This window comes from Glycine max, chromosome 12 (genome assembly GCF_000004515.6).
Source record: "Glycine max cultivar Williams 82 chromosome 12, Glycine_max_v4.0, whole genome shotgun sequence".
Classification (NCBI taxonomy): Eukaryota; Viridiplantae; Streptophyta; class Magnoliopsida; order Fabales; family Fabaceae; genus Glycine; species Glycine max.
In genome coordinates this window covers 21,689,069-21,705,030 of record NC_038248.2, presented here as the reverse complement: position 1 = coordinate 21,705,030, position 15,962 = coordinate 21,689,069, and the positions used below count along the sequence as shown (strand labels likewise).

The window sequence follows — 15,962 nt, the reverse complement described above, 5'->3', positions numbered from 1 at the left end:
TCAAATTACACTAGTGATCAGAAATCAAACCTTCAACACATCCATTTAGAGCAAGGACTTTTTAAATGGTTAGACATAACAATCAGCATACAAAGATAACAGAACTTCACAATTAAAACGAAATCTTTGGCATTTCAGATTTATGCTAAGTTGCTAGCCAACTTTGGTTAAATGGAGGCCAAGCAATCTCCCTTGGAATCTACTATTGCACAAAAATGCAATTTGCAGCAGAGTCAATGTCATGTAGTGCCCTGTGTTAATAACTTTTTTTTATCAGCCAAAACAAACTTGTATATAATTACAATGAAAGCGGTACTAGCAGTACCACCCCAATTACATGAGAAGGAAAGCAAGTTATCTTAAAAGAAAGAAACTACCAGCAGATCCCTTTCCCAACATAACTTGATCCTATAAAAGATATATAAGAAAGACATGTTACTCACCAAAGAAATGTTCCCCTTCTAGCACTTAAAATCCCCACCACAAACAAACTAAATTCTCTTGTAGCCTATAACATGTTACCCGAAATTGTACAAAACCACAACCTCCCCAAATACACATAAACATTTGACGATATCAGCACCTATTTAAAGAGAAACAAAACAAAGAATTAGTGTACTCCTTTACCCCCACTATGTTGTATTTTTACATCCTTGCTCTATCAAAAAAATCCATTAGTAATTATAACAGCCAGTATGAAAGCATTCCCCACACTGTTTGCTGCCCTTATATCACCTGTAAACCAATTGTAATTGTTTCATGCCAACAACAGAAAAACATCATCAAGGCCATAACTGTACCCTCCAATAATGATAGATATAGTTCCTACCAGCATCTCATTACTTCTATTTTCCAGCATAGCCCAATATACCAGCTTAGATTCAATCCGCCCCTGCAGGCATCTGTAATACTCAGTTTATAAAAATAACCATAAGGGGTTAAAAATAAAAAGGGTTGTTAGAGTTTAAGTGGGTCCCATTGCTTTCACTTGTATAAATAGTAGTATCCTATTGTAATATGATGGATTCAGAAAAATTAATAACACTCAGTCCCTTGGGACTGCTCTTCCTCGTGTGAGTTCCACAAGTGAGTTTCCCTTCTTCCTCTGTATTCTGAGTTCTTGTGTGAGGTCTTGGTTCTATGTTCTGAGAGTTAGTAAGGAATCATAGATTGATAATTTTCAATCTAACAATTTGGTATCGACAGGTAACGATGGGAGGCAATACAACCAATAAGGATTTGGAGCATCGGATCGAAGGTTTGGAAAAGATCTTGGAAAATTCACAGTGAGATAACTACAAGATTCATCAAGAAACTCAAACAGCCATTGCAGAATCAGAAAAAAAAAAAACCATCAGTTGGTGATGGATTCTATGAATTTCACAATGGAGAAACTCTTCAAACAAGTTTAGTTGTTGGGTGCCAAATCAAATTCAAAAGAAGAAGAAGAAGAGGTGGGCAGCAAGGTAGGTCCCCGCAAGATTTTGGACAGAGCAAAGATTTCGTTCCCTACTTTTGATGGCACGAATTATCGCGAATGGAGAATCAAAGCTGAACAGTTCTTTGAATTGGAGAATACGCCACAAGCTCAACGGGGAAAGCTTTTGTTATTGTCAATGGAAGGGAAAGCATTTGTTTGGCAAAGGCATTACACGGCTCATAACAGCAATAAAAGGAAATCTTGGCAGCAGATTCTTCAGGATATGGCTTCAAGATTTGACATGGGGAATTATGATGATCCCATATCAGAATTATCTAAACCACGCCAAGAAGGTACCTTGCTTGATTATTTTGAAAAGTTTAATCAATTATTAGTTAGGGTAGATGTTACTAAAGAAATGGCTATCAACTTTTTCTTGGGAGGATTACATGCTTCATTTGAAAAATTAGTCTGTATTCATAACCCTAGGTCTCTACAAGATGCAATGCGATTAGCTAGATTGCAAGATGAGGTCCTACAAGAATTAGAAAGAAAATTGGCAGGTACAAAGCAGAAGCAATTTGAGGGTGCCAGAACCTATTACAGAAGTTGGAATTCTACAACAATCAACTCAAGACCGTCACCAATCACCAATACACAAAGTCCATCAGCTCAGTCTTCTACAAATCCATCTACAAAGGAAATGTCTACAGCAAAACCTTCTTCAAACATCAGAAGAGAAATGAGTGCAAGGATAGCAAAAGGTCTCAGCAGGTTTTGTGGTGAGCTATGGGATAAGAATCACAAAGAAAAATGTGTCGTTTGGGGGAAATTAAGTGCCATATTTGCTGCTCAGGGTGAGGCACCAGAAGAGAAATGAGTGCAAGGATAGCAAAGGGTCTCTGCAGGTTTTGTGGTGAGCTATGGGATAAGAATCACAAAGAAAAATGTGTCGTTTGGGGGAAATTAAGTGCCATATTTGCTGCTCAGGGTGAGGCATCAGAAGAATCTGAAGAGGAGGAAGAACAGGAGAACATTATAGCCTTAGGAAAAGAACTGTTAGCCACTGATGCAGTTCAAATTTCACTAAATGCCCTTAAAGGGATAGCTGGTGGCCAGACCTTACAGTTGAACAAGAATGAAGCTCTGATACCACTTGTTAGACAAGTGGCCTCAGATATCTTAAGAAGGGGGGGTTGAATTAAGATATTCCAAACTTTTTCTTCTAATTAAAAATCTATCTTACTTTTTACTTAAGTTATGAATTCCCTTAATGACAATCTTCTTAAATATTAATTCAAATGAAGCAACTTGAATATGAATATAAAGCAATAATAAATAAAGGAGATTAAGGGAAGAGAAAATGCAAACTCAGTTTTATACTGGTTCGGCCACACCCTTGTGCCTACGTCCAGTCCCCAAGCAACCCGCTTGAGAGTTCCACTAACTTGTAAATTCCTTTTACAAGTTCTAAACACACCAGGACAACCCTTCCTTTGTGTTTAGAGATCTTTTACAACAAGAGACTCACAGTCTCTTAATCCCTTAGAGAATGAGAAGAAGAAGAGGAACAAATCTCTCTTGAAAGAGATGGATTTTACAGATTGAGCACTCAAATAATTCCTTAAAGAATTGCAATCAAGTTGGCCAAGGAATTCTTAAGAGGATAAAATGAAATTGCTTTTTGAGAGGATAAACACTTTATTGTTCTGAAAATCTCTCCGCAATTTCGTGTTTAAGTCACATATATATAGACCATTGGTGGTCATGAGTAAAGCCTTTGAAAAGTTGTGACTCTTGAAATTATTTTTCTGAAATACCTGTCTGGTAATCGATTACAGTAATTGTGTAATCGATTACAGCTTTTAAAATTTGAATTAAAACGTTTACTAACTGCTGGTAATCGATTACCAAAATTGTGTAATCGATTACAGCTTTTAAAATTTTTGAATTCAAATTTTTATAGCTGTTATAAAACGTATTTGGCCACTGGTAATCGATTACATCCTCTGGTAATCGATTACCAGAGAGTAAAACCTTTGAAAAACACTTTTTATTTTAAATCACTTGGCCAAACCTTTGCTAATTCAATTAGGAATTCCCTTCCTAATATTCTAGTGATCATCTTCATGTTGTGCCTTGTAATCTTGAAGTATTGTCTTGAATTTTAATCTTGAAAAGCCCATTTGCATCAATTGCAACACATCATCATGATCATCATCAAAACATCAAAGTCAATTGCATCTACAAGTTATTCTTAATGGACACTGGAAGTACACATAATTTTGTGAGTGATAAATGGATGAAGAAATTGGGATTAACAACTCAATGTATCAAAGAATTTTCGATAGTGGTAGCCAGTGATAAACCAGTAATTATAGACAAGAAATGTGAGCAATTGAGTTGGAAATATAAAGACCATGACTTTGTGGGGGATTTTTTGGTGTTACCTGGATCTCACTTTGGGGTAATTCTTGGAATGCAGTGGATGAATACACTTGGAGAAATAAGGTGGAACTGCAAATCTCTTACTATGGAATTTGAACATGCTGGGAAAACAATGAAGCTCATGGGAGAACAACAATGTCGACAACATCAAAGAGCGTCTACAACTATAAATTGCATTTTACCAAAAGCTATGTTGTTATCTATTTCGATTCTCGAGACCCAACAGGAAACTTCACATCAGGAAACAATGCTGACAAAACAACAACAACAAGACTTAACTGAAATATTATTGCAATTTGACGATCTGTTCAGAATTCCTACTTAGTTGCCTCCTCAGAGGAAATATGATCATCAAATTCATTTGACAAACAATACCCCCTTATCTTCTGAACCGTACAAATATCCACATGCCCAAAAGATAGAAATTGAAAAGATGGTGCAAGAGCTGCTACAAACAGGATTTATCAGAGAGAGTAGGAGTGCATTTGCATCACCAGTGGTGCTCATCAAGAAGAAGGATGGAGGGTGGAGACTTTGCATCGACTACAGAAAGTTAAATTCAGTCACAATTAAAAATAAATTTCCTATTCCATTGATTAAAGACTTGTTGGATGAGTTGGAAGGTGCCACTTATTTTTCTAAGTTGGATTTGAGGAGTGGTTATAATCAAATTCGAATGTGGGAGCCTGACATTCCTAAAACTGCATTTATGACTCATAGTGGACACTATGAGTGGGTGGTTCTTCCATTTGGATTAACCAATGCACCAACTACCTTCCAGAATTTGATGAATGATGTTTTCCGGCCTCATTTAAGGAATTTCATCTTAGTCTTCTTTGATGATATTTTGATTTATTCAAAAACTTGGAGAGAGCACATGGAGCATCTTTCCTTGGCCTTGAAACTCTTAAGAGATAACACATTGGTTCTAAACAGAAAAAAATGTAGCTTCGCTAAACGCCAAGTTGAATACTTGGGCCATGTAATTTCCAAGTTAGGAGTAGCTCCTGATGCAGACAAGATAGAAGCAGTCCAGAAGTGGCCAAGACCAACAACAATCAAACAACTGAGAGGGTTTTTGGGTCTATCGGGATATTATAAAAGGTTTATCATGAATTATGGTAAGCTAGCACAACCTCTAACATCACTTCTTAAGAAGGAAGCAACATTTCAGTGGAATGAAGCAGTTGAGGAAGCATTTACTGCATTAAAGATGGTATTAACAAGGGCTCTAGTGCTAGCTCTACCTAATTTTGCAGAACAGTTTGTAATTAAAACTGATGCTTCAAGTTCAGGTATAGGGGCAATTTTGATACAAAGAGGTCATTCTATCGCGTATATAAGCAAGGCAATGGGGAAGAAATATCAGATGTTATCCGCTTATGAAAAGGAGTTTTATGTTATTTTATTTGCAGTGCAGAAGTGGCAACACTATTTTCTAGGCAATCATTTTATCATCAAGACAGATCAGAAGGCTTTAAAGCATCTATTGGAACAGCCACCAACATCCTTGATGTAGAATTGGGGCTTAGAAAAACTGATGGGGCTGCAATTCACAATTGAATATAAGAAAGGCAGAGAGAACACAATTGCAGATGTGTTGTCAAGGAAGTGTACAGATGGAAGTGTTGCTGCCATTTACTAGATAGGATCAGATTTACTGCAAACAGTGAAAGACACTTACAGTGAAGATACTAAAATACAAAAAATAATTGATAAGATCCAACTGTTACAACAACCCTATAAGCAGTATGAGTGGCAAGGAAAGGTGTTGAAGAGGAAAGGAAGAATAGTAGTAAGGCAACAACAGGAGGTGAGAAACAAGTTGCTTGCTTATTTCCATGAATATGTCCTTGGTGGTCACTCAGGAGCATCACATACATATAAGAGGTTGAAGCAAATTTTCTATTGGAAAAGGATGCAGCAAGAGGTTAAGGATTGGGTGCACAAGTGTATAGTTTGCCAAAGGAATAAACCTGTTTTGACTAAGCCAGCTGGTTTGTTACAACCACTTCCTGTCCCTACTCAGGCTTGGCAGTGCTTAGCCATGGATTTTATTGTAGGCTTTCCAAAATCTAATGGGAAGACAATCATTCTAGTGGTAATTGATAGGTACACCAAATATGCTCATTTTGTAGCTTCTCAAGGAAGCTTCTCAAGGAAGCTTTCATTTAGTTAGTGACTTAGGCTATAAATAGAAGCATTTGTAACATTTGTCATAACTTTGATGAATGTGAAACTTGTGAGACACACTTCAAAGTTCAACCTCTCTCCCTCTCTCTCTCACACTCTCATTCTCTTCCTCCATTGAAGCTTCCTTTCTAAGTTTCTTATCCAAGGCACTCTCTGGGTGGTGAAGCTCCTCCTTCCATGGCATATTCCCTAGTGGATGGCACCTCCTCTCACCTCTTCTCCTTTATCTTCCGCTGCATCTCCATGGTATGAAATCACCATTGAAGGACCCCATTGAAGCTCAAAGATTCAACCTCCATAGAAGCCTTTCAAGTAAGCTTCCATCAATTTTTTTCCATACTCTTGCTATGGGTCCAACTAGAGGAGACATATCTTAATGCCGAAACAACATCAACCAAATTTTGATCCGTCCATCAAGAATTTAGATGAGACCCATTTCATGGTGTTTTTAAAAAAAGAAGAAACATATATGAATCTAAAGATTGGATGGGGGGGGGGGGGGGGGGGACTTACCAACTAGGGAAGCTATAGGAATTCAAAAAAAACAAGGTCTTCTTTGAGTGAATTAAAAATCCTTGCTATTGAGAGGAGAAGAAGAAGGAACATCTTAAAGATCGAGGGAGTAAATATGAGAAATGAGAGAACGAAGAAGAATCTTCATATTGTAAAATATTTAAAAAGAATATTACCATTGTGAAATGGGCCTTTACTAGGTTGCTACACATTTTCTTAATTCACACCCCAAAATACATGTGCTAAGACCCAAAAACCAAGTCCAACTTGATCTAAACTCACTAAAATACATAAAGCCCCAAAAACATAATATTTTTAATTAGTTGTTATATCAAATAACATAATTTAAGTTTAACTTCTCTTGCATTTTTTGATCAAACACTTATCATGTTATGAAAACCGCAACGTCACATTTCATTTTTTAAATCATAACTTATTGAAAGAAAATAAAAGTTAACAATTATATATTATAGTTGATCTTGAAAAAAAATACCTATATTATCTTAAATATGTTATTTTCTCTTATTACTATTTGCAATGAAAATATATAACTATAAATTAACCAAAAAAAGTATTTTTAACATATAGTTACATATTTAAATTACTTTTCATTTTCAAATAGTAAATTCATGAAACATATCCATATTGTATATCATTAATGAGAGAGAAATGCGAATAACACACTTTATCATCGATTAAAATTTATTGAAAATTATTAAATTAAGAAAAAGGCTCTTTAAATATAAAGTGAGATTCATTAAATTTTTTAATAAATTTCAATCAATAACAAAAAATATGTGTAAAAGATTGAATGGGTTTGAAAATATATTCATAATATTTATCTTAATTAGATGCCTAAATAAATAAATTGAAAGGTGTCTCTTAAATATTCTATCTGGACATTCAAATCCTCTACTCATTTAATATCATCTTAATTAAATCACCACTTGAGTTCCTGCATGTGTACATGATTGAAGGCATCTTCTTTGAAGAATCAAGTCAATTCAAGTCTATATACGTATGTGTCAATTATTACTCAGATGTACGAAGTTCAGAAAAATAAATTGCCAAATAAAAAAAGGTAGATCATAAGTAGTTCATTTATAGATAGTTTATTTATATTCTGTTTGGTTTAGGGAAAGAAATAAAAAATAAAAAAACTACCTAGTAGAAAAACAAAAGCAAAACAAATATGAAAAAAATTGATTACAAAAGTGATGAAAGAATGATTAGATTTTTAAAAGAAATATGAATAACATTGAAGAGATAGAAAAATAAAATTTTATCTCCACATATTTAGCTGCAAATAAAATATATATATATATATAGATGTATATATATATATATATATATATATATATATATATATATATATATATAATTTCTTGTATTTCATTACTTTATATTTTTAATATATTTACTCAAATATATTTTAAAACCTTTACAAATTATACAATATTATTTGATCAAAAGGAAGAGAGGTCATATGACAAATGAGAAATGGGAGACCAATAATATAATTTGAAAGTTAAAAAAAAAAATCTCTTTAATTCTTTTTCATTGTTTTTATACTAATTTATGTAGAAAAAATATGCATAAGAAGATTTAGTTTTTTTCTTTCTCAACAATTTAATTGTTAAGCCAGACTAATAAGGAAAACATTATCTTAATTTTTCTATTTCTCCCCCCACCTCTTTCTTTTCCTTTTCAATGAAACCAAAAAGAATATTAGTAATTTTACCACATGCAACCAATAAAGAACTGAATTAAAAGATGTTTTTTCATTTTATATATAAATTGTCAGTCTATCTCTATGAAATTTCTCATTTTCTTACTCTAACATGTATATATACCAAGGAATCTCTAAATTTAGTTTTCTCAATTTTTCTACATATATTTATCATTATGTTTTAGATGTTTAAAAGCTCAAAATGTGAACAATAGGTGTTCATATAAATAATTTCTCCACAGAACACAGACTAGTTAATTAGACAAAAAAAGAGAGGAATTGAAGACTTTGCTGGCCATTGCATGTGCTTGTTTATCTTCTTGTCTCAAGGTTCAATTCCGTCATCCAACCGTACATGTCGAATGTTAGGAAGAAACGCGTTTTTTTTTTTTCTAAAGATCAAAATTCCACCAAAGTCGTTAATTAACAGATCCAATTTTTAATATAGATGTCACCGACAACCGCGTTTTCTATCTATAAAACCGGGCACTTTCTTCAAGGATCATACGTTGTACTACAGTAGTACCTTCTTGTTTGAGAAAAGAAAAAGAAAGCAATTAAAAGTTGTTTTGTTTGTTCGGTGAGAAAAATGGGTCCTCTTGTGATTTCTTCAAGGTTTCTTTGGTATTTTTGCTTTGTTCTAAGTGCAGTTAGAGTAGTCCACGTACAAGCTAATAACGGTTGGCTTAACGCTCATGCAACGTTCTATGGGGCCAATCAAAATCCCACCACCCTTGGTAAGTCATTTTTAATGTGTAGAATCTTATATAACTTGTACACCTAACTTTCTTGCATGGACATGTTAGTTTGATCTATATGTATATAACCAATATAATCACGTTAAACATCGTTCATTATATTTGCATTGTAATATGTCCACTCTCATTCTTGATAGGAAATTAAACTTAATCGCAAATATTGCACCTGGACCTAAAAAGTTTTTTTCTCCTTCATAATATTTTATTTTTTCTTAAAACAAAAACGATTCTCTCACACCCTTTAGGAGGTGTGAGATCATGTGTATGGAAAAGTAAAAAAGAAAAGAAAATATATGATAAAAAATTATAACCATCTATTTACTCTCTTTCATCTTATTTCTATCCATTTTTCTTTACATATTATTTTTTTATTATATTATTTATCATATCTATCACTTCTTTTCACCTTTTTTTTCCCTTTTCTTTCTATCTCTTTTTTTTCCACCCACGATTCACACTCCATAGTTTTTATTGACACCTTATAATAAATAATGTAATGATAAAATGAGACAAACAAAAGAGAAAGAGAAAAAGGAATATTATGAAAGAAATAAAAGAGAAATGGGACGTAAAAAATCAAAATTGTATTATTCTTCAAATAAGACTTGTATTTTTCTCCACTCGTGTATCTACTCCTCTCAAAATTAGCTAAAAAGTTATTGGCGGTAGCTTTCTTGGTGTTATTTCATACCAAATAAACAACATTACTGCTTTGCATCACAAGACAACTATAAAAAAAATAATAATAATACAATGAATACAAACATTATAAAGCATGTGGCTACGATGAATTAATTTTGTAACATTATATTTACAGGGGGAGCATGTGGCTACGATGACACCTTTCATGCTGGGTTTGGTGTGAACACCGCAGCAGTCAGCACCATGCTATTCAGAGACGGGGAGGTTTGTGGTGCATGCTACCAGGTGATGTGTGACTATAGGGCAGACCCAAAATGGTGCCTTATTAGTCGCGGGGTGACAGTAACCGCCACAAACTTTTGCCCTCCGAACAACCACGGAGGGTGGTGTGACCCCCCTTACCATCACTTCGACATGTCTATGCCTGCTTTCTTTCGCATTGCACGACAAGGCAATGAAGGCATTGTTCCTGTCCTTTATAGAAGGTATATATGTAGTAGAAAACACTTCCATCTTCTATCATTAAATTAAGAGGAATGCTAGTAATATTTCTTTTAACATAATCTCTATTATTTATTATTTATTGAAAATCATAATTTTACTGAGGTAAATCCTAAATCCTAAACGAGAAGTACAACTTATCAAATCTTTTAATTTTTAATCAATTTTAATCAATAATAAAAAGTGTAATAGGAAGAGAATATTGCTAACATTTTTCTGAATGAAACCGTGTCAACAAAATTATATAAAATTAATGCAAAAGAATAGCCTGATTTATTGACACTTTTATGTCTATAAAGAGAAATCAATATACTTTTAGATTTCAAGATTAAATAATTGATTTGAAATAGCAAGTGGAGGAATATTACAACATCTACTTGAATCCCATTCAACTTTCAAAACTGAACTATGATTGTGTTACATTTTTTATTCTGATCTTTACATTATTGATAAAGAGCAATATTTCTTTGTTTGCCTTTTATCTCGAATCTTATTTTTTTTAAACTATTCTTTTTTATATTTAGTACCTATTTGGTTAACTTACTATAAATTAAATAAATAATCATTCTATTATCAGCTTTGTGCTTGATAAAGTTTTTTAAAAAGGAAAAGTACAGTTTCATAAGAATTAATCGTTTCTAAGCATGTGTTTTCTTTATTACCTATTTTTATTCTCTTTCTTTCCATTACATGTCTCATCATATGGTTTTGTAATGCAACTCATTATTTATATGAATACAGTAAATGAGCTAGATCTATCATCACAAGAATGTGAAACACTAATTTCTTTCCATTACATATCAAGTTACAAGACTGACATTTAATAAATAATGTAAAGGGGTGTAAAAAAGAAGACATGAAACAAATATTTTTCTTAATTGATCTACATACACATACAGCGATTGATCTTGATCTTCCTTCAATTACTTGATCAGCCTACCTTGCTTACATTTTGAGGTTTAAAAAGTGTAAAAAAAAAAAATGTTAATATGCTGTATGCTTTGTACCAAAGAGCAAAACAAAATTAACACCAATGCAATAAAAAAAGGATATTGAAAAAACAAAACACCATCACTTATTTTCCGTAATCAAAACAAAATAGCAATTGCAATTGATCAACTATGAGGTGAGGAAAGTGAAGGGTTAAAAACCAACTATTCTGAGTATATTAGATCATTCTCTTTTTTTATCCGGAATGTTAGTTGTTAGTTTTTATTAATAGAGATATTCAAATCAACAATATCTCTCCTCTTTCCTTCTCCTTTCACGAAGCCAAAGATCTTATAACTCATTGATTAATCACTTACATATAATTAATTTCCATTTCCATTTCATGTACTTGATCTGAAGGGTGGCATGCAAAAGAAGAGGGGGAGTGAGGTTCACATTGAAGGGGCAATCCAACTTCAACATGGTGATGATATCCAATGTTGGTGGGAGTGGGGATGTGAAGGTTGTGTGGATCAGAGGATCCAGAAGTGGGGCATGGCTCCCAATGCACAGGAACTGGGGAGCCAACTGGCAGAGCAGTGCAGATCTCAGAAACCAAAGACTCTCGTTCAAGATGACATTGGTTGATGGGAAGACACTAGTGTTCCTCAATGTGGTGCCTTCCACTTGGAGGTTTGGACAGACTTTTTCATCCAAGAGTCAGTTCTTTTAGCTCCTCCTTGTGGTGATAAGAGAGACACCATTACACAAAATTAGTTAACATGTCCACAAACATGCTGTTTTTGAAAAGGCTGGAGTGGAGGATATACATTATCTCAATTCTCACATCATACTTCATACAGTTTCTTCTATTTTTCTTTTGTTAATTGATATTGTTTAAGGGAATTCAATAATGCAGTCGTGCAATGGTGCTCAGGATTATACTCTGCACGCGGCAGAGTCAAATGTGTGGTTGTAAAATTAAAATGCTCCAATTTTTGGGAGTATTTAAGTGTTTGTTATTTCAATATTTACATAGCATAAGAAAATGGTGATGACATGATGTTGAGAAAAATTAGCCGAAGCATCACCCTCTGTTTACTTTTCTTTTCTAACTAATTGCATTTTCTAATAATTTTCAATCTATATTTTTTTGAAGTTATATTTAAATTTAAATTGATTATGTGTGCCTTCTCTATAATTTAAATTATTTTATTAAATATTTTTTTAAAGTATATTTTTATATACTATCGAACTTATAATATTCATAAACAACTTAATATAATATATATTAGTAAGTATATATTAAATTATTTGTGAATATTTTTAAATTAGTAAATTGAAACATACTTCACACTAATGATATGATTAATAAGAAAAATAATCATAAATAATTGTTAATGTGACTTTTAAAATAATTAATATAAAAAATAATAAATTTACCATACATATCGATTTATATTTGATAATAGTGTAAAAAGTCTTTACACTTTAATACATATATTATTTAAATATTATTTTAAACTTTTAATTAGTTGTACTCATATACATAAATTACTATTTGTATACACCAATAAAGAAAATTAACATTATAATAAATAAAAAAAACTAACATGTTGTGGCATGGTTGGTAGATAACATTGTCTCATACATAAGTGTTTTGAGAGAATGGTTTTTGATGTATTATAGATGGAGAAATAACTCTTATTATATAGAAAAGTATGTTGCAATTGCACAATAATGATAAGCATAAATTTAAACTATTTTGAACATTTAAACTAAGTGAAAGGATAATGGAGTGAACTACTATAATGATCAAACAATTCCCTAATAATAAAGTCATCATCTGTGACTTTTATGTTGGTTATTAAGTCTTGAAGTCTTGCAATTGGCAATGGCTCGATTAGAAGATCAGTTAATTGATCCTCCGTGGACACGTGAAACACAAGTAGCTTGTCTACCTGAACTTGTTCTCGACCAAAATGGTAGTCAAGAGAGATGTGTTTCATTCATGAGTGTAGCACTGGGTTGGAGCATGGGTAAGTGACACAGACATTGTCACAAAGAAGATGAGGTGGTTGTTGCACGAGAACTTGTAGTTGTGTAAGAAGGTTCACTAGCCACATCAGTTCAGTTGTGGCGTTGGAAACAATGATGCATAAAATATGTAAGGCTCATACAAGGGCAAGTGTACAGTGGACTCGAAAGTCTAGGCAAACCCAATCCCAGTCCTAATGAAATTCCTTCCCTAGTTAATTACCAATTCCCAAAATCAACCAAAGCCAGCCTATGATCAAGGTCAGAGGATGGTCTTTGCCTTAAATCAATACCCCAATGATCATGGATCTATCAATTTAAGTAAAAAGGATGTAATAAATTCTAGGGATGATCAATTAGAGATTAACTAATCTATTAGAGATTACCTAAACAATTCTATCATGCAATTTGGTGTAAAACATTCTCTACCTAGATCTACCAATTACGTGCAGATGATCACTACAATGCAATCAATTAAGTATTAGAATGAACAAATCCAAATAAACAATAAAGATAAGGAAGAGAATTAATAACATAAAACAATGAGAAATTCCATTAAGAACATAGAGAAGGGTACAATAGGACAGTTACATCATAACCCCAAGACTAGGGGGACTAGTCGCTCATGATCAAAGCAAAACTAACAATCATATACAAAATAGACATAGACATACCAATAAGGAAGGAACGATGATCATGATTTGTCCTCACGATGTTGTCCATGCTTCACCCTTTCAAAAGCCCTCAAGGTTCTCTCAAATTTGTAAAAAGATAAAAGTGAACAAAAAATTGTTTTTACAAAGTCTAGAGACCTATATATAGCTTCCTAAAGATATTAGTCTAAAAAGACACATTATGGCCGTGCTAAAATCTACCACGACCATGGTCAAAAGTGACCATAAAGCTCTAGGACATTATGGATTGACTATGACCCTAATGGTTGACCATGACCCATATGAATTGACCATGATTGTGGTGAATTTACCACGAGTGTTGCCAAATTGTTGACATTGTTCTAAAGGGTTGTTATCATCTTATTATGATCATGCTGCTTACCATGGTCGTCGTAAATGTACCACAATTGTGATCAAGTATAGAGTCTTCAAATCTTCATAAAAAATCATACAATTTTTAACTCTTTCACTCAATTAAGCGGTTGTACTTCTATAATAGAAAACTAGTGTCCAAATATGAGTTTTGCCAAGAAAATGCATGCAAAATGACACAAAATATCACTCAAAAAGTGGTTTATCAAACAACCATGTATTATGCTTCTTTAGACGATCGCACAATAGTTTATTGCTTCTTGGAGAACCAAGAGATAGGGTTACCACCAAGGAAGATGATGTAGACCAAGGTGGAAGTTCTATCATCACAATTTCCACCCCTATCTACATCTGTGTATACCATCAAGCTGAGTGTGTGGTTGTTGGAGTGCAAGTCCAAAGTTAATGGTGTGCTTGATGTAACGGAGCAGGCACTTGAGATGTTGTAGGCGAAGAGTAGTGGGCTTATGCATGAACTAAGAAAGCTTGCTTATGGCCAACAAGTCTGGACGAGTGAGAGTAAGGTACTAAACAACCCCAATGATTTTGTGGAAGTGCATGGCATCACTGTGGTGGTGCCATCATGAAGATGTAGTGTGGTTGAGGGGGATAGGGGGGTTGATGTAGGTTTTTCCCCCTCCACATCAAATTTCTCCAAGATCTCATGAATATAATTGTGTTGTGAAAGAAAAATACAATGTTTGGTGGCAATGAATTTGACCCCGAGAAAATAGTGAGGGTTGCCCACATTCTTTAGTGCAAACTTATGACAAAGAGTTATGATGAAGGCATGGAGAAAGTTATTGTCATTACCTGTTAATAGTAAATCATCCACACATACAAGGAAGTATACTTTTGTTTTCCAGTTGCATAAATGAAGAGGGAAGGGTCACTTTTGTTGGTGATGAACCCATGAGAAGTGATGAAGGATTTCAAAGCCTCATGCCATGTTCATGGGGCTTGACAAAGCCTGTAAATGGCCTTATGAAGCTTGCAAACATAGTCTGGATGTTGACTATCTTCAGGGCATGGTGGTTGAGTCATAAAGAACTCTTTGAAAAGACTACCTTGTAGAAAGGCATTGTTCACGTCTAATTGATGCATCTGCCAATTGTGTCTCAATGCTAAGGTGGAGATTGCCTTTATCATTTGTGGTTGCACCACCAATGAAAAATTCTTTTGAAATCCACACCTGCACATTAAGTGAATCCTTTTCCAACAAGGCGTGCCTTGTACCTGTTAATAGAGTCATTAAGGAATTTATAGTCCACTATGTTATGATCTTTCAGTGGTGGTACAAATGACCATGTGCCATTATGGATGAGGGCATCAAACTTGATTGAGATGGCTTGTCTCCAATGATCATATTTCATGGCCTCTCGCATTGTGGATGGTTGAAGTTTTCATTGAGTGGATGTTTTGATGCATTCAAGGCTTTTTTGGGTTTGTAAATTTGGTTCTTTGATCAAGTGACCATAGGGTGCTTGTTGTTAGGGATGGAGGTCTCAAGTTGATTGTTAGTAGCAGAAGTGCCTCTTGACATGGTGGCTTTTGTTTTTGGTTGGCTTGAGGGTCGTGTTTCGATGCATGGGCTAGTTTGTTGACTGGTATGGTGGTGAAGGTTTGAGTGTTGTCACTGGTATTGTATCTTCGGTGAGTGTGGTGTATGGAAAGTGATTGTCATGAAATGAGACATGATGTGATGTACAGAGGCAACGAGTAATTGGATTAAGGCAGTAGTAACC

The 15,962-nt window shown here is 33.9% G+C and overlaps 1 protein-coding gene across 1 annotated transcript; it reads left to right on the top strand.

Moving 5' to 3' along the window:
- The first annotated feature begins 8,807 nt into the window (after positions 1 to 8,807).
- On the top strand, positions 8,808 to 12,315 carry LOC106795376 (expansin-A12). Its single transcript, XM_014764825.2, has 3 exons — positions 8,808 to 9,040; positions 9,879 to 10,188; positions 11,555 to 12,315. The coding sequence occupies exons 1-3, from the start codon at positions 8,893 to 8,895 to the stop codon at positions 11,865 to 11,867; spliced, it is 771 nt and encodes a 256-aa protein (XP_014620311.1). The 5' UTR covers positions 8,808 to 8,892; the 3' UTR covers positions 11,868 to 12,315.
- Positions 12,316 to 15,962: the final 3,647 nt, after the last annotated feature.